This window comes from Galeopterus variegatus, unplaced genomic scaffold (assembly GCF_000696425.1).
Source record: "Galeopterus variegatus unplaced genomic scaffold, G_variegatus-3.0.2 Scaffold1774, whole genome shotgun sequence".
NCBI lineage: Eukaryota > Metazoa > Chordata > Mammalia > Dermoptera > Cynocephalidae > Galeopterus > Galeopterus variegatus.
Window position 1 is genome coordinate 236,407 of NW_007727885.1, and position 18,941 is coordinate 255,347.

Below are 18,941 nucleotides of genomic sequence, written 5' to 3' on the forward strand. Positions count from 1 at the left end.
TTTGTGTCATCTGAGGGTTGGGGAGCATAATTCAGGATAAGGATCCCTATCCCTATGGTAGAATATGATATCCAGAAAAGTCCCAGGACTCAGCAAGAACAAGAGCCACAGGGACAAGTCACAACCCCAGCGAGACCAGTATGCCTGGCCCACTTACTCTTTCCCCAGGCGGACCAACAGGCCCCACACCGCCAGGCTCTCCACGGCCACCTCTTTTGCCTTCTTCACCAGCAGGACCAGGGGCTCCCTGGGGACCAGCAGGGCCCTGAGGACCAACATGAAAGAGAAGCAGGGTGAGTCTTTACCTGGCCCCAGGGCGAGCACAGGCCTGGCCTATGGAGGAAGGGCCTTGGCAACGGATTCAGGGCTAGGGAACTGGGAGAGGAGGGGCCACGAAAGACAAGCCATGGAAGAGCAGAAGTGGCCCAGTGGAAAGAGAGGGGTAAAGGTCAAACTGTTCAAATTGGTTAAGCCAAAGATGGCAGCTGAAGCTGCATCAGGGTCTTCTCAGCCCTGTCAAGAGCACTTCTCCAGGCACAACCTGAGAGGGCCCAAACTGGGGCAGGGGGCTCCAGAGGAGGTGGGCAGTGGAGCCGGGATGGCTCTGCCCGGCAGAGCAGCAGCAGGAAGATGAAGGCTTGTGGGCAGATACTCACAGGTTCTCCCTTGGGGCCTTGTTCACCTTTGAAGCCAGCAATACCAGGTTCACCCTTAACGAAAGAGAGAGGCAGGTCTTCACACCGGGTTCTCTCCACGGAGACTGCCCCACCTCCAGAAACCCTGTGAAAGCTCCCTCAGGACCCTGGTGTGAGACCAGGGCAGGAGATTGTGGGAAGGAGGGGCTGTGGGGCTGGACTTCAGGGACGTCTGTCAATGGGACTTGGGAGTCCTTCGGGCTCTTACCGTCTGACCTTTTGGGCCCAGAGGACCGGTTGCACCTTGAGGGCCGGGAGGACCACGGGGCCCAGGGAAGCCAGGAGCACCAGCAATCCCAGGAGCGCCCTGCCAACATGAACAGAGGGGGTGTGTCAGGAGAGAGGGCAAGGAAGGACTGCACCCATGTAGAGGAATGACATCCAGCGGCAACACTCACAGCAGATCCTTTGGCTCCAGGAATTCCATCAGCTCCGGGGTTACCCTGAAAAAGGAGATGGGGTCACTGTAAAATAAGCAGCAAAGAATGAACCCCAACCACCTCCCAGCCCTCCGGGTCCCAGATCTGGGACAGGCGCTGTCCCTTTCAGAAACATTCCTGCTGCATGTCTCAAGGGGAGGACTGGGACAGAGGGAGATGTCCTAGAGATCAGGGGCAGGTGCTGGGCCAGAAGGAAGGTTTGGTGATTGGGGCCCACGTCCTTCAGAGCAAGGCATAGAGTCAAGAGTGCCAAGGCCACAGGCCCTGGATCCTCGAGGTCAAAGAGAAGCTGCACTTACAGAGGCCCCAGCAGGCCCAGGGGACCCAGGAGTACCAGGTTCACCGCGAGGACCTTGAGCGCCTTCAGGACCACGGGCACCAGTGGGGCCAGCTTCACCCTGGGGAGACACAGGGAGGATGAAATGAAAAGAAGAGAGGAGGACTCAGACCCCTAGTGTCCGGCAACATCCGCCCCTGCACGTGAGCACACGTGTTCACACATGCTTGCACATGGTCTCATTGTCGTTTTTGTCCCTGCCTGATGGAGCTTGAGGACTCGATGGCTTCCCGCACCTGCTGTCTCCCTCCTCATCTCCCCTCTACACTGTAGCCTCCACAGGCAGTTGCACAGTTGTGTGCTACAGTGATGGGCCACTTGCTGGTTCCATCAGCACCTGTGGGGAAAGCCTGGGCTAGGGGATCCTGCTACCCTCGCACCATAGGAAGATGCACGCATGGCTGAGATGGGCAGACATCGCGATCTCCTCCACCGCTCCTATTTTTCTATTTGATTTTATTTTTCAATTTATTGAGGAACTGAGGCCCCGAGAGGTGAACTCCCAGTCATCTGGCCTTCTACTTCCTGGAACGTCTCAGCTCAGAGCACTGCTTCACCCCTACCTCACTGATGGGTGAAGAGTGAGGCCCCAGGCTCTCACCCCAGCCTGTTCAAAGTAAGCCAGAAAGCCAGGGCAAAAGCAAGCTGGGTCACGTGCTCTGAATCCACTTTTCACTACTCTAACTGCAGTGCAATTCCCCTCTGGGGGCCTCTGGCAGCCCCCTCCCCTCTACAATGGTCTCTGCTTTTACGTTCATTTTTTCCTGAAAGTTACAACTCGCTGAGATCTGGGCTCTCTGGATGGCAGAGTCCCTGGGGAGGGCTGCTGACCTGGAGAGAGGGCAGAGCCGCCTCAGGTTTCTTCTCAGCACATTCTTGCTTCACTTTTGTAATTATTATTTTCTAAAGGTCAGGCCCCCTCACCTTCCCTGTCCCTCTTCACAATGGGTCTCCTTCACCGGGCTCCGGGCCTCAGACACTGTCTGGTTGCCATGGAAACCCCCAGGAGGGGAAAAGCAACCTGATGCCAGTGACACACGGAGGCTCCTTATTCATTCCCAGGGACGTCCCTGCTGGAATCCCTCCTGGGCCACGGGGCCTTTCCCTGAACTGGCTGGCCTCCCACTGGCCTCTATTAATTCCTGAAGAACTCCGTTAACATGGCTTGGAAGAGCCAAGCACCCCAAGTGAAGCAGAAACACAGCAGGGAGAAGCAAGGAGCCGACTCCTGGCCCCACGCCCTCCTCCCCTGCCTCCAACTCCCTTCTGGGTGCAGAGCCTGCTTAGCTTTCTCTTCTCCCCCTAGACTTGTCTGTCTTCTTTCCTTCCATTCCTGGCCTTCTGCTCCCACCCAGGTCTCTGGTGTCTCCCCATCTTTTTCTTCCGTCCGCCTCCCCTACTCTGAAGCTGTAACTGGACCTCCAGCTTTTTATCATTCATCATCCCTTCCCTTCCAGCTGGCGACACGCCAAATGCCTGGCTTTTTCCTTGCCTGGATGGTGAGCCCCAGTGGGTGGGGGCGAGAGAGACTCATCAGAAGGGAAGAGGGGGTCACCGAGGGGGCAATTAGCAGGGTTATGGGGAAGGGGTAGTTTCTCGGCACACTGGGATTCCCTACTCAAACAGCAAGGCACGCACCTTGGCACCAGGAGCACCAGGGAAGCCAGGACCACCAGCGGGACCGACGGGACCCTGGAGAGAGGAAGGGGTGCAGAGGTGAATGCCAGTTCTCGGCTGAACCTCGCCAGCCTCCAAAGTGAGCCGCCCCCACCTTGCACTGATTTTGCTCTACGCCCATTGTGGGTAAAAGTCCCCACATGAAAATTGTCCCCATTGCCAGTGTCCCCGGGGAAACTCCAGAGAGATGCTTTTCCTTGCCTGGCTTCCGACTATACACACGGTGAGAAGCAGGCATTCCTTTGACCTCCCTCCTCAAAAAAAACCACTGAAAGGGTGGCTGGAAAAATGAACCAGTGCTTCCAAGCTTGTTATCAACATGCTCAAGTAATTTTTTTTTTTTTTTCCGTGTCCGGCAACGGATCGCAACCCTCAGTGTCGCCCCCGTACCGGACCGGGGACCGGCAACGGGATCGCAACCCTCGGTGCTGCTCCCGCGCCTTGCTCAGCCAGTGAGCGGGAACCAGTCTGTATGTGGGATCCGAACCCTTGGCGGGAGCGCCGCCGCGCTTCCCAAGCGGCGCACTACCGCAGTGCGCCACCGGGCCGGCCCTCAAGTAATGTTTTAAAATTATTTCTTCTCCTTCTTCCTCCTTTCCAATCCCAAAGAAACCCAGCGGACTTCACTGGGCTGTTTAATGGGACTTTAAAAAAACAACCTCCCCCTGCTGAGGAGAAATGAGCTTACCGGAGGCCCTGCGGGTCCTGGCTGACCGTCGTTGCCCCGGGCACCCTGTGAGCAAGGAAAGAGAAGCAGCCCTGTGAGGGGCGCCCCACTCCGGTCCCTCGCACTCGCCGCCCACCCTCACGGAAAACGTGGGAGACGTGACTGGGCGTCCCAGGACTGAGCGTGGGGATGCAGGACAACCCGCCACGGGAATGGCGTGCTGTCTGCCTGAGTGGGTGGCCAGAGGGTGGCAGTGGGCTTGTTTTCATCTTGAACAAAGCTTAAGTAATTTTCCAACTATTCTATCATTTCTCGAACTTCCATTTAGATCTCATATATCCCTAACTTCAAGGCCAAGTATCATTTAAACACTGAACTGGGAGAAAGGAAAATGAAACAGCCTAGCGCAGCCTTGGCTCCTGCTTCCTGCCTGCCCACAGAGGGGGCACGTTCAGGGCTCTGTTAACCTCCTTGGTTAAGGCCACCTCTTGGCTAACTCCAGGTTACCCCTGTGCTCTGCAACCCCTTTCCCCAGACAACCTGCTCTTAAAGAAAACAAAAACGCTCTAGGACATCTTCCATTGGCCCAGGAAGAAGCTCCAAGATGGAGACGGGGCAGCAGCCACAGCCCAGAGACCACAGCTGAGCTCATGCCCCTGAGAGACTGCTTTACAAAGCAAGGCAAGGCTGCCAGTTCCTTTTCTACATGACTTGCACCTTGAGGGTTTTATCCCCAGGTTTGTGGCAAGCACCCCCATATTCTCTTTCTAGGCTCTTCAGCCCCAGGGAACACTTTATGAAAACTCCGGGAGCCATCAGACTGGGCAGAGCTGAGCCTGAGACCTGATCCTTGTCAGGGGACCCGGGCAGGCCAGGAGGGGACTTTTCCCCAGCTGAGTCCCACCTTCTAGCCTCTGCCTTTCTTTAGAAGCTGAAGGAGAAGGATGCTTTAGGGGGAGCTCATGTTTTAAATAAGACTCAAATCTTCTTCCTGGCTATAGTCCATTTCTCCTAACTGAGGCTTTCCAGATTGACATTTAATAGGAAAGTGAAAGAAGACTTAGAAAAAATGTCAGAGGGAACATAAAGCCTCAGTGTTGGCCACAGCCTCTTCTGGGCTGCCTGGCTGCTTTGGGAAACTGTGTTCCTTGGGAGGCTCTGGAGAAATTTCCCTCCAGGGGTCGGCCAGCAGAGAGGCCCAGGGCTGGGCATGAGCAAAAGGGAGCTGCCATGCTGTTCTGAGAGGCCAGAGTGAAGCTGGCATCTGCCAGCTGTGCCTGCAGAAAGGCTGGGGAGAGGGCACAATCTGGCCCAAGGGAGGGCACGTGGCTGCAGCAGGCAGAGGCCAACCCAGCCCAGTCCACAGCCCAGCCTTGACACAGGGCCCACGCTTGGAACTATGTGAGCCTGCCCTGTGTCTGGGGCCTGCACATCTCGGACACTATACAGCCACCCTCTGGAAGTCCAGGTTAGGAGCAGAGGCTTAGCCAAGAGGAGTCTGATTGGCAAGCAGAGGGAGGAGGGGCAAAGAACATTGTCATCAACCTTCTAAACCAGATCCGACACACGCGCCACCAGCCTGACTACTGTGGGGACAAGAACCAGCAAGGAGAAGCAGGGCCTGATGTGCTCAGGAAGGTGGGAGGACAAGGGCAGGGGATGCAGCTTGTCGTTACCGCTCCACAGGTGAGGCCACTGAGGCTTGGAGCCTCGCTAAAGAGCCACAAGCCAGGGCCCTGCTAATCTGCGGTAACAGCGGCGTTTCTTGGCAGGCCCCGTGCTTTCTAATCCCCTCACACAAAGTGACCCTGGGGCAAAGCACTTCAGCAGCTCTGGCTGACAAATGGGGGTCAAGGCTGCTCGTTATTTCACTGATCTGCCATTGAGAGGAATTTCTGCCAAACAGATACATTATCTGGAAAGCAGAACCCTGAGTGAGGCTGATTTATTTCAGCCAGCCCTGCAAGGACCCGTGAGGAGGGGCCTCGGAGCTTGGGTGGTTGGGGTATGAAATGAACAGAAAGCATAATCCATTTTAAATGCAGCTTTCATCACATCACTCGTCCAACCAGGCGCTCACGAGGACTCTACTGCTGAGGGATTGGAGCTGAACGCATCCATCGGCTGCCAATGCCCTCGCTATTAATTTCCCACATTGACTAGAGGCCACCAGAGTCTGAGCCTGCAAAGCATTATTTATCTTAAGCTATTTAATCTTTCTGTGCCTCAGTTTCTTCTTCTCTAGAGTGGGGGGGAAGAATAGAACCTACTGCTAAGGATGTGAGGGAAGATGACATGGGACAAAGCATATAAGGTGTTAAATGTAGGTAGTGCCCATGAACGGTGGCCACTGGTATTGCATCTTAGTGTCTAGCAGCAGCAGCAGCAAGTATAAAGGCCCCATGAGTCGCTGCTGGACTCTTATACTTTTCTAGGGCATCATCATCTGAGCCACCAGAAAGAACAAAAAGTAGCACAGTGCTACAGCCGACTGAGTCCATCTGTGGACTCCAGCTGGATTGATGAGAAAGTGGGTGGAGGCCAGACTGGTCGAGAGAGTCCTGCTCTCACCCTCCCCACTCCTCTGACTGAGCAGACCCAGCCTGGGCATTTTTGATGGGCACACTCTGAGTGTATTCTTATGGAATGACAGACAATACCAATACTCTTTACACCTCACGGGATTGTTTTCAGGGTCAAGTGAAATAAACTTGTAAACTCTGAAGTGCTGGCAAATGGTGGCATGTGGCTTTGTCAATTACTCACTGCAGCACCAGCAGGGCCAGTCCGTCCTCTCTCACCAGGCAGGCCGCGGGGACCCTGGAACACACACAGGATAGCCCAAGCATGAGTTGGCTTAATGGCACTCTGTGGTAACTTCTACCTGCGGGCCTGTCCCAGACCCCAGAGGAGGGGAGCACGCACACAAAACCCAGGAAGCAGAGCTGAGGAGCTCCTGACCGGCTCAGGACCACTCGGATCACTCCAGAGGGTCATCTACCCGGGTAGAACACACGAATGCTTCTATTGCTACCTAGCGGGAACCTGGGTACAGGCACATCTTGCTTCTTGCAATAGATGAGCTGCCCAAAATGTTAAGAATAAACAGAATTTTTAAAAATTGAAGCACAAATGGGCATGCTGCCAGTATGGACCTGGCCATCGCATCTTGGGCACAAGTGGTGACAGTCAGCTTTGTACCCCATGAATATTCATAGCCAATAAAAAAAATTGAAGCACACTTTAAGTGTGTTAACAGGGTTATTTTAAGGAACTGTCGGTGAAATCTTAAACAAATCATCTAATACATTTTGCTTTTTGCTCATAATCAGATCAAATCTACCAAATTGAATATTTACTTTGCACTCAGGGAGGACTGATGTTTACAGTGCAGCCATCTGATAGGCTTTAGGAGGCGTCTGAAGAGGGCCTGGCAGCCTTCTCGGGGTGACACTCATACTCACCATTGGGCCAGGAGAACCATTCTCACCGGGGGAACCACTCTCACCCTGGAAAAAAAACACACAGGGTCAGTGTCTGGGACCCCATTCCTTGCTGCCAGAAAACTCCCAAGGAAGACGCTGAAAGCTCTGGTCACCTCAGCTAACACTGACCCACTCAAACTGCAGTTCTGTGAGGGACAGTTCCCCAACTCTCCAGTTCACCCATCGGGAAGTAGGATTAGGGGTTCCCAGCCAAAGCTGTTCAGATATACTAACTCCAGTAAGCTCCACAGCACTTCCCTGGCTGGCAAGAAGGGCTCTGGTCCCTTACCTTCACACCTGGGGCACCAGCTTCTCCCTTAGCACCGTCCAGTCCTGGGTAGCCCTAGGGAACAAGAGAAAACATTCCATCACACCTCTAGGGAACCCAAACAGGAAGAAACGCACATGCCCCAAAGTGCTCTTCTCTCCCTCCTGACACTCTTGCCCACAATACTTACTCTGTGACCTTTGACACCAGGAAGGCCTGGGGTTCCCGGGAAGCCGCGAGCACCCTGCAGTCCAAAAGGGAAACATTCAGGGCACAGAGTGGAGGAGCAGGGTGGAGGCTCTCCAGGCTGCTGAGGAGCCTTCCGAGCAGCTCCCACAGGCCACCAGGAGTAGCCGTGGGGCCCCGCACTTAGACAGCTCTTTCAGTAAAACCCAGACCATCCCTGCCTGCGCCTCCCCCATCTTGCGCAAAGTGGGTATAAATAACGACCGCCCAGCCTCCCTCATGGGCCTGTGTGAGGACAACAAACACGAGCACCAGTGTGAGGAGTGGGACAGACAGGGGCCATTTGTATTTCATTTTAGACATGAGCCCGCTGAACCGCGTGAGCCGGGGGTAAGGTTACTGCCTCCGTTCCAGGAGGGAGACTCTGCGAGAGGCGCATGAGGCTGGAAAAGGAGGGCCATACCTGAGGGCCAGGAGGGCCTCTTTCACCAGCTTTTCCAGGTTTTCCAGCTTCACCCTGAAGGGAGAGAGAGATACCTCAGCCTCCCCCCGAGGACAGTCAGCACGGCTGGCATGCTCCACAGCAGCGTCTTTCCCCACCACCCTCCCTTGCCCACCTGCCCACGCGTCCCTCAGCGCCTTTGGAGCCCAGCTCCCCAAGTGCCTCTCATGGTCAGTCTATTCTTTTAGGCACCTGCACGGCCCTCCAGCAAGCTCTTCATCCTCACCAGCCTCCGACTTCCCTGGGAGGCCTGTCCTCTCCTCTCCTAGGCTCTGCCGATGGGGCTCGCTCTCCCTAACCTCAAGAGACTTTTTCTGTCTAATGCTATTCATAAAATCAGTTCAAGAGTGCCAACTCTTGTCTCTTCCCTTCGTTTGCATCCTTTGTAGACATCCTGACTCAGGCTGAGCCTTTTTTAACTCATTTACAATTAAGATAATGTTGGCTTGTTGAACATTTCTTTCTTTGTTTTCCTTCTCTACATCTTTCTGCCTTGTGTTTTTCCTCTCCCTCCTCTCATTTCTCAATTTCCCTTCCTGGGGCTAATGATGTTTTAATTACTTTCCTTTCCATTGGGTCCAAAGCAGTCCCCAGGGGACTTGCAAGCTAAGTCGCAAGTGAGCATGCATAGCCAGAGTCAGGGTTAGGACTGACAAGCCCCGCTCCTCAGGACCCTCCACCCTGGGCGCTGCCCCGTCTCTCCCCCAGCACACAACCTCTCCAGGCCCTTGCAGTGAGGTGGCTTCTCATTCAACTACTCAGGTATACTCACATCATCACCAGGTTTTCCAGGGGGCCCAGGAGGACCACGGGGACCCATAGGACCCTACAAACAAAGAGAGTTTAAAAGATGGTTGGAGGCGGAAGATACCTAATCAGTGGAAAAAACCTGGGGATGGTAGTTTTGGAAGCTGGTTCTTCTATAAGGCAGAAAGATGGAAAGTTCACATCAAAGGTGCAGAGCAGATCACAGTGGGAGGCAGCAGACAGTGCAGGCTGGGGTGACCAGGGAAGGGAATTGTTATGACAGACTTCCTGATGGTCCTTGCTACATGTGGCTCTCTGTCAGAGTTCCTCCATAGCTAGGAAGTGACATATGGATTTTCTTTAGGCCACCCCACTGTGGGAAAGAGCTGGGTAGAGCCTGGGAGGGGACAGCAGCTGGGGTCTGAGCAGTCTATCATAGACTCCCCAGAAGAGGGGGCAGGGCCCCTGCCGGTACTCACAGAGACACCAGGTTCACCAGGTTCACCAGGATTGCCTTGAAATCCTTGGGGTCCCTAAAAATAAAGTGAGGACACCAGGTGAGCCCCATATACTATGCTAAGACATCAGAGAACTTAACAATCATCTGCAATGACACTGAGCAGAAAAGACCTAGTACTTACAGGAGCACCGGCAGGGCCCGGAGGTCCTCGAGGTCCCATGGGGCCCTGTATTGGAACAGAAAATGAGAGGTTTACTGGACATGCTTCACCAGCGGCCTCCAGTGTGCCTCCTTCCCCTAGCCAAAAGCCCAAACAAAGGACAAGAAGTTACTCTGTGGGCAGGGGGCCTACAGTGGCTGCCCCCTCTCATTTCCCACTCTCCACACAACAATCCATTTTTATTTATAGGCCCCATTTGGAGAGAGAAGCTGGCCTTGCTTTCTCCTGGACAGCAGCCATGTTTACTAAAGTCTGAGTTTCATTTAGCATGTGCCAAGTCAGAGCTGCAGGGCTGAGATTTCCTGCTGGAAGTCTTGTGGATGCTGGAGAACAGTAGCTGCTGTCTGCATTCTTCAGTTCTCTTTCCAAAAGCAATAGCAACTGGCCTTCTAACAGATCAGCCTATATGCGTCTCTCCATCCTCATTCTTCTTAGTCACTCCAGCGCATCATTAAAACTGGCATCCACCACCATTAAAAACCAAATGCTTTGGACTAACTAAATGGGAGGTTACGTAACTGGTGGAGAAGAGCTGCTCTAAGCAATTATATGTGAAGCAGACGTTGTCAGGCTCTCTGGCTCTGCTAGGGGCCACCTCTTGCCCTTTTGGCCTCAGAGAACTGCTCTTTCTTACCATTGGCCCTTGCATTACTCCCAACTGGGCGCCACCAGCCTTCTCATCAAATCCTCCTGCCATCTGGGCAGCAAAGTTCTGCAAATAAACCCAACAACATTAGGAGGTTGAGAGGTCCTAGGTCTTTCCTTCTTGGCTAGGTAAGGTGTAGCTGGCTAGAAAGAACTGTACTTAGGTCAACTCTAATTGTTGCAGACAAACCTAGCGTTGATCAGAATTACCAACGATGCCTAAACAATAGTTTTGGGAAATGTGTTATGAGATGACAGTGGCAACATCATTTCCCTGGAAGACGAAGTGTTATTTGGAGGAGTATCAGTTCCTTGCATTTTATTTCATAAAATTATTTTTATATTCAAAAATATTACATACATTATTTAACATATATTGAGAAACATAACTAAAACAACATTTTAAAGGTGTTCTTTATTCTCTAAGACTTAAAATTTTTTTGTTTTGGTTTGGTATTTTTTGCAACTGGCTGGTAAGGGGATCCAAACCCTTGACCTAGGTGTTGCCAGCACCACACTCTCCCGAGTGAGCTAACCAACCAGCCCTATTCTCTAAGACTTTAATGTACAGCAAAGGACTAAAACAAACAGTCTGGAAATATTTCAGCAAAGGCTGTAGTAGGCATTATGAACCCATTTAAGTTTAAGAATTTAAAACATAGCAAACATCAAAATGGCAAACCTGCAAAAACTGGGTAATAATATAATTTGTTGATTGGTTTGCTTCTAAAAATGACTTTAGCCACACACCTTCACTCAGTGGGGCTCTTTGATGAGAATGAATAGTTGCTTGGAATGTACTGGCAAAGATCAAGAATAAATGTCTTCCAAGGACAGTGGTCACTCTTCTTCCAGAGAAATACAAGTGCCCAGTCATCCTTTCCCCTAACCCCCACACCCATCCCTGAGAATCAACCACATGGTGCAGATGCCGGAAAGCCAGGTAACTGAAGACTTTCTTTACAGAAACCCAGTGAGTGAAAAAAGTCAGCCCTCAGTGCCACAGTCTCATGCCTAATATGTGCTCCACTAAAATACAGGCCTGGGGGCGAGCCCCATGGACAGGCTATGTACACACTGCTGGCAGCCCTGGGAGCCAGCCAGGTAAGTGCAAGTAGCAATTAGAAGCCACATTTCTGGAAGGACAGCCTGAAGGAAGGGGACATAAGGATACTTACTCCACCAAGGCCAGGGGGACCTGGGGGGCCAGGAGGACCAGGGGGGCCAGGATTCCCAGGGGTCCCAGGTTCTCCATCTCTGCCACGAGGTCCAGGGGCACCCTTGGCAAAGAGAGAAAAAGGCATCAATATGAAGCAGTGTTTCTTCAAGAACCATCTGTCCATGGGCTGCTCTTGAGGAAAAGGTCAGACACACAGTGGGGCCTTGGAGGAGCTAGGGAGTCCACAAGGGTCGAGCAGTATTGCGGGGCCAGGAGGACCAGGGGGGCCAGGATTCCCAGGGGTCCCAGGTTCTCCATCTCTGCCACGAGGTCCAGGGGCACCCTTGGCAAAGAGAAAAAAAGGCATCAATATGAAGCAGTGTTTCTTCAAGAACCATCTGTCCATGGGCTGCTCTTGAGGAAAGGGTCAGACACACAGTGGGGCCTTGGAGGAGCTAGGGAGTCCACAAGGGTCGAGCAGTATTGCTCTCTACTCACCTTTTCACCTTTGTCACCACGATCACCTCTGGGTCCTTGTTCGCCTGCAGGTCCCTGAAGGTGAAGAACATGGTGAGATGACAGCAAGGACAGGAGTCTGCAGATCAGTAACTCGGGTGCAGTAAGGAAGGGATGGAGGAAGGGGTTTCTCTCTTTCCTACCTGAGGCCCAGGAGGTCCTTTAGGTCCTACGATCTGGGAGAGAGAGACCCACAGAATAGCAAGTTAGAAGGGGCCACAAGGAAGTGACCCATTTAAAGCAGAAGATGCAATGCAGTGTGGGAATAGTTTGTACTTACATCCTTGATGTCTCCAGGTTCTCCTTTCTGTCCCTGAAACATGAACATTCACAGGATTAAGCTGAGTAAGCCCACTAAGCCCCAGTACAGAACCCTGCCAAGCAGCCCAGCATTGAGGGTCCCAACACCTGAGACAGACATCTTCTGATGTCTAAAGAATCATAGGCTGGATTAGCATAGCATTGCTCTGAAGAAGGAAATATAAAGGGAAATAAAAACAAAGAACAAAAGAAAAAAAAAAAAAAAAACCCTTACCTTTGGTCCTGGTTGCCCTGCAAGGGAAAAAAAAAATAGAGAAGGAGAAGGTAAGATTCATGAGATGGATGAGTACCAGTTCTTGTCACTCAAACACTCTTTAGGGGATCAAACAAAGAAATGGACACAACCAAGGAAGGAGGCAGCTTTCTGTTACTCCACTAAGCCCCTTTGTTGGGATGTTAGGGTCTCTGTGGCCCTGGGGTTGCTGAAGACCCATGAGGAATGGAAGTAACCCAGACTTTGTTATTCAAAAAGCAGACAGCATGCAAAAGAATAGAGCAAGGCAGTGCAAAGAGAAAATGAAGAGCTCAAGATCTAATCAGCCACCGAGAAAGAAAGCACAGAAGATTCAGTCTCGCTTTTCCCCCACAAGGTAGGAAGCCCTTCCCGAATCCCAAGCCCTCCCAGAGGAAGAGTTAGATTCTTAGAAAGGTCTTACATTAGAGCTGGATCTCCTTGAAGCAAGCACACGCACACACAAACAAACAAACAAAAAAAAACAGCAGGGCATAGGAGTTATAAAGAGCATCGCAGCCAGTGTCATCCCAAATCCATAACCCCTTCCCACTGCAGCAGCGAAACAGTGAAGTCATCAACACTTCACTCAACACGGGCCCCATCGGAAATGACCTGGGAATCTGTACCATAGAAAGAGCCAGTGTTGGTGAAGTGTTAGGAAAGGCAACTTCTCACTTCCCTTTCAACTTTCTTCTCTATTTGGGCCAGAAGGGAACAGTGAGGGTCACACAAGAAACCTAGACATGAGTCCCTACTCGCTGCAGGGGTAAGGACATCTGTTTGTGTGCTGGGGAGGGGTCAACTACACACATGTCATCCACCAGCACTGGTTCTAGCTGGGTGTTAATAACTACCCACCAAAGTGAAAGCACATGGGACTCTGTCCCAGCCCCACCTCCACCCCTCACCATTAGATTATCAAGAGCCCAGCCCCTCCTTCTCCTATGAACTTGCTTCTTAATTGGTGGTCAACACCAAGAGGGGTAAAAGCACAGAGGAAACTCCCCCAATGTTCTATACCTCAAAGATGGAGCCTACCCCTCTGCCTCCCCACTAGCTGCTGGTGGGTTCTCCAAGACCATACTTGGAGGTCTTCTGCAGAGAAAACAAGGTGTGGGAGACAGAGGAGAAATTAATTCATGGTTTGGCCAAACACAGCACTTGATCTCCATTGTGGCTTTAATAATTTGCAGAGATGATTCCAGAGGGGATACTTTTGTGGAATCACATCTGTACTTCCAGGTGTCCTGGAAGCCTATCTTTTGGAGTGTTGGGCGAGGACGAACTGACCCCTCTAGTATCTCAGGCTCATTTGGTTTCAACATGCAAGTGAGAAGTGGCCTTTCCTTTCTGCCCCAGCTGCTGGGGTCCCATGGATAACCAGCCCCTATGCTTTGCAAAGATGACCAGCATCCATGGGAGGGCATTTGCTGTGCCTGCAAGTAATTTATTTATGTTGAACAGGAAATAAATAAATTACGACCACTGGCAGTGGTGAGGTCAGTTGGGCAGATGGGGCAGCACTCTCCGAAGGGGATCTCGGGGCTGAGGCAGTCTTTCACATCTTCACAGATTATGTCGTCGCAGAGGACAGTCCCAGTGTCACAAACACAGATCCGGCAGGGCTCGGGCTTCCACACATCCTTATCATTATACCTCTGCCCATCCTGCACACAGCTGCCAGCCTCCTCTGCACCAAGGGTGGGGCGGGGGAAGCAGACAGCGAAGGGAAGGAGGGGGTGGGGAGCCAGAAGAGAAAAGAAGAGAGGTTGCAGTTAACTTGATATAATTCAAATGATGAAGAATGTGGGCTCAGGGCATCCCAACACAAAGAACTTAGAATTTATTTTTTCTAAAACATCACTCTTCTTTGTATCCAACAAATATTTATTACGTGCCTTGCACTGTGCTGTCTATTCACCTGTGAAAATCCTGACCCAGCAATAAGGGCAGGGCGGGGGCGGTGTACTACAGTACCATATTTTCCTCACCCGTCCATGATGGGGGAGACCCAGTGATGGGGGCGGATAAGCTGGAGGGTGAGCAGGAGGGAGGAGATGAGACTGAACAGGAACTCTGGGACGGTAAATACAGAGGGGACAGGAAAACAGCGAGAGCCCCTAGCCCAGGAGCAGAGAGGTCTTCTTTTTTCTGCCTTCCTCTAGAAACTATAGGATTTGCTAAATACAACAGACAGCTAAAAGTCATAGAGAATGTTGAAAATTCTACCCACAAAAAACCAGAATCTATAAACATCTAATCTCTAAAATTGGGTATATAAGGGGAGGTGGGGAGGTATGAAAGATAGAGCTATCAGAATTAGGGTCTTGTCCCATTCTTTAAACCATATTAGGATTAGGACCAATTTGGGGAGGAGGATAGGCCCATTCAAATAATACACCTGGGGCTGGAACAGGCTAATAAATGCCTCAGGAAGCAGGCAGGTCCAAAGAACCCGGTGCTGACCTCCAGCTGCAGTCTCTCCTGGAGAGGCCCCGCCTCCACGAGAAGACAGCGCCCCAACGTGGGGGGCGGGAGGCTTTGCATGCCTGGCCTGGGCTAAAATTGGCCAGTCCAGTCCCGGCCTCCTCCAAGAATGCAAAAGAAGAATTGCATGGAGGGGTTCCTCTTCACAAGCGCCCTGCCGTCTGGAATTCATGCTGCAAACGAAACGTGTGCTGACAAGAGCGCTCCTCCGAGTGCCAAGGGCCGAAGAGCCCGCACCACGTGCTAGGGAGCGCCCAGCGCTGTTTTTCTCATCAAAATCCCCAAAGCAAAGGCAGCAGCAGGGGATGAATATTAGGAAAGAGCCACAAGTCTTGTGGGCGGAGGAAGAAGCGGATCTGCCCACTGCTCTTTAAGGAGAGTTCAAATCTAAACATAGGCGGGTTTTCACCCCTCTTTTCCACTAGAAGAAATCCACCCAGCCTTGAGGCCAGGTCACCGCGGGGAGGGTGGGGGGAACCCAGGGAAAAGACAGAAGCTGCGGGGACACACCCGCCGCTAAAATAGCTGGAGCTGTAGAGCGCAGGTGGCGAGGAAAGCGTAGGCCGAGCAGGGGCGTCGGTTCACGGTCTCCAGTTGGGAGTAAGGAAGAGCCCGCTCCCCCAGGAGGGCCCGCGGAGCACAGAGAGGGAAGGGCCGGGGGAGGGGTGCAGGCCCAACGCGGATCGGATTTCCCCAGGAAGGACGGCCGGGGGTGCGCGGGCGCGGGGGCCGGCCCGGGCGGAGCTGGCCGTGAGAGCCGCTGAGTGACTCTCTGTGGCTTCGGCTCTGGACACGGCTCTCCCACAGACACTGGGACAGTGGAAAGTGGGATTGAATGACTGCCCCAGAACGGAGCCAGCACCGTAGCCGGATGCCCTACGTGCCCACGGAGGAGCCCAGCACCGCCGTAACTGCCGGTCGAAAACGGCTGCCGATAGCATCCCGGCGCGCCCCATCCGATTCCCCTCATGGCCGCGGCGCGGTATAAGTGACTCTTTGTGGCAGGCCAATTAAAAAGCTACCTCTTTCGGGGAACTGGCTTGCTTCGCCGCCGCTTTGCGCAAGGCTGGAGCCCGGGAGGGGGCGGCGGCTGGGCACAGGGGGTCATTGTGGGAGAGGGGGTCGGAGAGTCCGGGGAACCCGCCGGACCTCGCCCCTCATGAATGGGGCTTTTCTCGAGCTCACACAGAGCCCGATTCACAGGTCTCCGCGAGGAACCAGTTTAAGTAAATACAGGCAGCGTTTCAGCCCATCTGGAAACCATCGCTGCCAATCTCCCAGCGCAAACAAGCCTCACAAAGGAGGATTGAGGCCTCTCCCCTGAGCCGGAGGCGCCTTCGGAGGCGAGGGCTGTGAAATGCAGATGTGGGTCACACACGCCGCAGCCGTCGCGGATAAGTTTCTCAAACTCCGGGAAAGATGGGGAGAGGGGCGTGGCCGAGCTCTTAGGTTTCTGACGTTCCTGACGTCCACGCAGACTGCGCCTTTCCCCGCGTCACATCTTTGGGTCCTCTGACCCGAGGAGAGGGGGCGTTGCAGGGGTGAGGATGTGCCAGGGCGCAAAGTCAGACACTCAGACGCAGAGTCGCACTCCCCCTGGGAGGAGGAGCGACTGGAAGGTCTGGGCCCAAGAAGCCGTGGAATTCACTCCCTCCCGTGAAGGCTGCAGCGGTGAGAACGCTCTGCCACTTAAGCTAGCGCCCCTAATATCAGATGGAAAATTGGGGAACTATTTTAGAGTCACCCAGCTAGCTCCATGGCGCCCTAAGCAGAAGTCAGTCAATACGATAGCGTTGTGGGTGTGTGCTTATAAATTTAGGACAAAAATGTAGTCAGTCCGAGCCCAGGCCACGTACCGACACGCCATATTCCCCAAATGCCCGGGAGCGCGCCGCCGGCTTGAGAGCACTACCGGGCGACTCGGCCAGTCTCCTGCCTCGGGCTCCTTGCGGCTGCTCCAGCCCTGCCCCCGCCGAGTCAGCGGCGCTAATGAACGGAAAGTCCACTCGGGCCCGTCGCCTTCCAGACCAACTCTGGAGACAGCCTGATGGCAAGCGAGAGCGCGCAGAGCCTCGAAGGCAGTGGGACTTTGATCCCCCCCCCCAAAAAAAAAAAAGTTTCCCCTGCGATTGATTTACAATCTGTAACATAAAAAGACGGGGCTGGAATCCCAGCTGTCGGAAACGTGCCCAAACACGTGGGAAAAAAAAAAAAATCCTCTCTACCTAATACACTTTCCAGGCTTCGTTTGTCCTGAGTATAATCCCAGACAGTGGACCTTACCAAAGGATACGGTGGAAAGGTGCGGTCCGAATCGCCTTTGGACCACACTGTAAAGCTGCCATCGCTAACTAGATTAGGTTGAAATAGTTATAGTAATCGTCCAGTCGTGCTCCCTTCCCCCGCCCCCCCCCCCCCCCCCCTTTTTTTTTTGGTGGCTGGCCAGCACAGGAAACCGAACCCATGACCTTGGTGTTGCAAGGTGGCAATCTAACATCTCTTCCCTTCTTAACACAGTGGTCCTCAACTGGCTAATAGTACCTCGAGGGTAATGGGGGAGAAGACGGCGGGAAGAGGGCGCTATTTTCGGGAGCATTTGGAAAGCACGGTCTAGTTGGGATGTTAGGGCCCTTCAGATGGCCTCTCCTATGGGAAGTTTCTGTACCCTTTATCAGAAGAGAGGCAGGGGGTAAGCCGAGGCGCGAACGAGGGCTGCACCTTGCTCTGCTGCCAGGCCGGAGAGGGAGGGAACCCAAGAGGCGCTCAGCGCCTCTCTCCTAGCCTTTCTTTGTGGCCTCAAATTTCAGCCCACCAGAGTCAGGGTGTTAGTCCCCTTTGTCTAACTTCCCTTTGAATCCCCAGCCACCAACCCTGATACAGCAGCGAAGTCAACCCTCTGGCGTTTGCTCGCTTCCTCGCCTGCGCTCTCTCTCCTGCTTCTCCTAAATTCGACGTGCCGTGACCTGTTTTGCTGAACTCTAGTGCTGCGGTCAGGCGACTTGTGCGCGTGTGCACCTAATTACCAAAGCTGCTGGGAAAGAGCGCGTTTATATCTGTGCGCAAACCTCTCCAACACTTTGCACGTTCAATATTCTTGCGCAACGTTCGGACCAGCAAATGGCTCCATACGCGACCCGCACCGAGAACGCTGAGACAGAGCCCCGGACTCGCACAACGCCGCTCTGTGGGCTCCTGCTTATCCTGCGCCTAAGTCGCGGCGCGCTACGACCCCGGGAGTCTCTTTCACCCGGACCCGCCGGGTCCGGAGCGAGAGCTGGCCGGAGAGGGAGATACGAAGGACGCACGGAAGGGAGAGAGGCAGGGACGGTGGGCGACTTACGGACATCCTGGCCGTGACACCGAAGGACAGCGGCGACGAGCAGCGTCAGCAGCACCAGCGTCTGGGGAGCCCCGAGGCGGATCATGGCTCACCGCGGGGCCTGGCAGAGCCGGGCCCGGGCGGAGCGCAGCGAGGCGGCAAGAGCACGGCGCGGGTCGGGGTCTCTACCGCGCCCTCATGCAGGAGGCCCTTGAGCAGGAGGAGGAGGCGGGAGACCCGGCAGCCCAGCAGCGCTCTGCGTCTAATGCTCGCCGCGGCGCCCGTTATATGCGCCCGGCCGCTCTCGAGGCTGGCGAAGTCGCCCAAACCGCGGGCCGCCCCCGACCCCCCGCCGGGCTGTAACCTGAGACCCCGCCCCCGGAGCCGGCCCAGGCCCTGCCAGAGCCCGCACCTGCCGGGGCCGGACCCCCCTCTCCCCTAGCCCTGCGTCCCGCCCCCCACCCCTAGTGTGCCGAGTGGCCTGATCGGGCGGGGCGCAGAGACTGGCCCCCGCTCCCCCCACTTGGGGCTGCGGCGCTGCCCCCCCCGACCACTGGCGGGAAGGGGGCCTCCGG

The 18,941-nt window shown here is 53.9% G+C and overlaps 1 protein-coding gene across 2 annotated transcripts in view; it reads right to left on the reverse strand.

The window, feature by feature from the left end:
* The window catches only part of COL2A1 (collagen, type II, alpha 1), a 31,469-nt gene extending 12,997 nt beyond the window's left edge, over positions 1-18,472 (reverse strand). The window contains exons 1-23 of one of the 2 annotated variants that reach the window (XM_008578854.1): positions 18,388-18,472; positions 14,044-14,250; positions 12,540-12,556; positions 12,285-12,317; positions 12,148-12,180; positions 11,987-12,040; positions 11,508-11,609; positions 10,319-10,396; positions 9,646-9,690; positions 9,484-9,537; positions 9,030-9,083; positions 8,219-8,272; positions 7,760-7,813; positions 7,591-7,644; positions 7,281-7,325; positions 6,583-6,636; positions 3,838-3,882; positions 3,111-3,164; positions 1,435-1,533; positions 1,094-1,138; positions 904-1,002; positions 657-710; positions 158-265 (exon numbers count right to left, since the gene is read on the reverse strand). In XM_008578854.1, the coding sequence (XP_008577076.1) occupies positions 158-265; positions 657-710; positions 904-1,002; positions 1,094-1,138; positions 1,435-1,533; positions 3,111-3,164; positions 3,838-3,882; positions 6,583-6,636; positions 7,281-7,325; positions 7,591-7,644; positions 7,760-7,813; positions 8,219-8,272; positions 9,030-9,083; positions 9,484-9,537; positions 9,646-9,690; positions 10,319-10,396; positions 11,508-11,609; positions 11,987-12,040; positions 12,148-12,180; positions 12,285-12,317; positions 12,540-12,556; positions 14,044-14,250; positions 18,388-18,472 (1,527 nt within the window). The remainder of the gene's footprint in view (positions 1-157; positions 266-656; positions 711-903; positions 1,003-1,093; positions 1,139-1,434; positions 1,534-3,110; positions 3,165-3,837; positions 3,883-6,582; positions 6,637-7,280; positions 7,326-7,590; positions 7,645-7,759; positions 7,814-8,218; positions 8,273-9,029; positions 9,084-9,483; positions 9,538-9,645; positions 9,691-10,318; positions 10,397-11,507; positions 11,610-11,986; positions 12,041-12,147; positions 12,181-12,284; positions 12,318-12,539; positions 12,557-14,043; positions 14,251-18,387) is intronic. The other variant, XM_008578856.1, reaches the window with a different exon arrangement.
* Between the last annotated feature and the right edge of the window lie 469 nt (positions 18,473-18,941).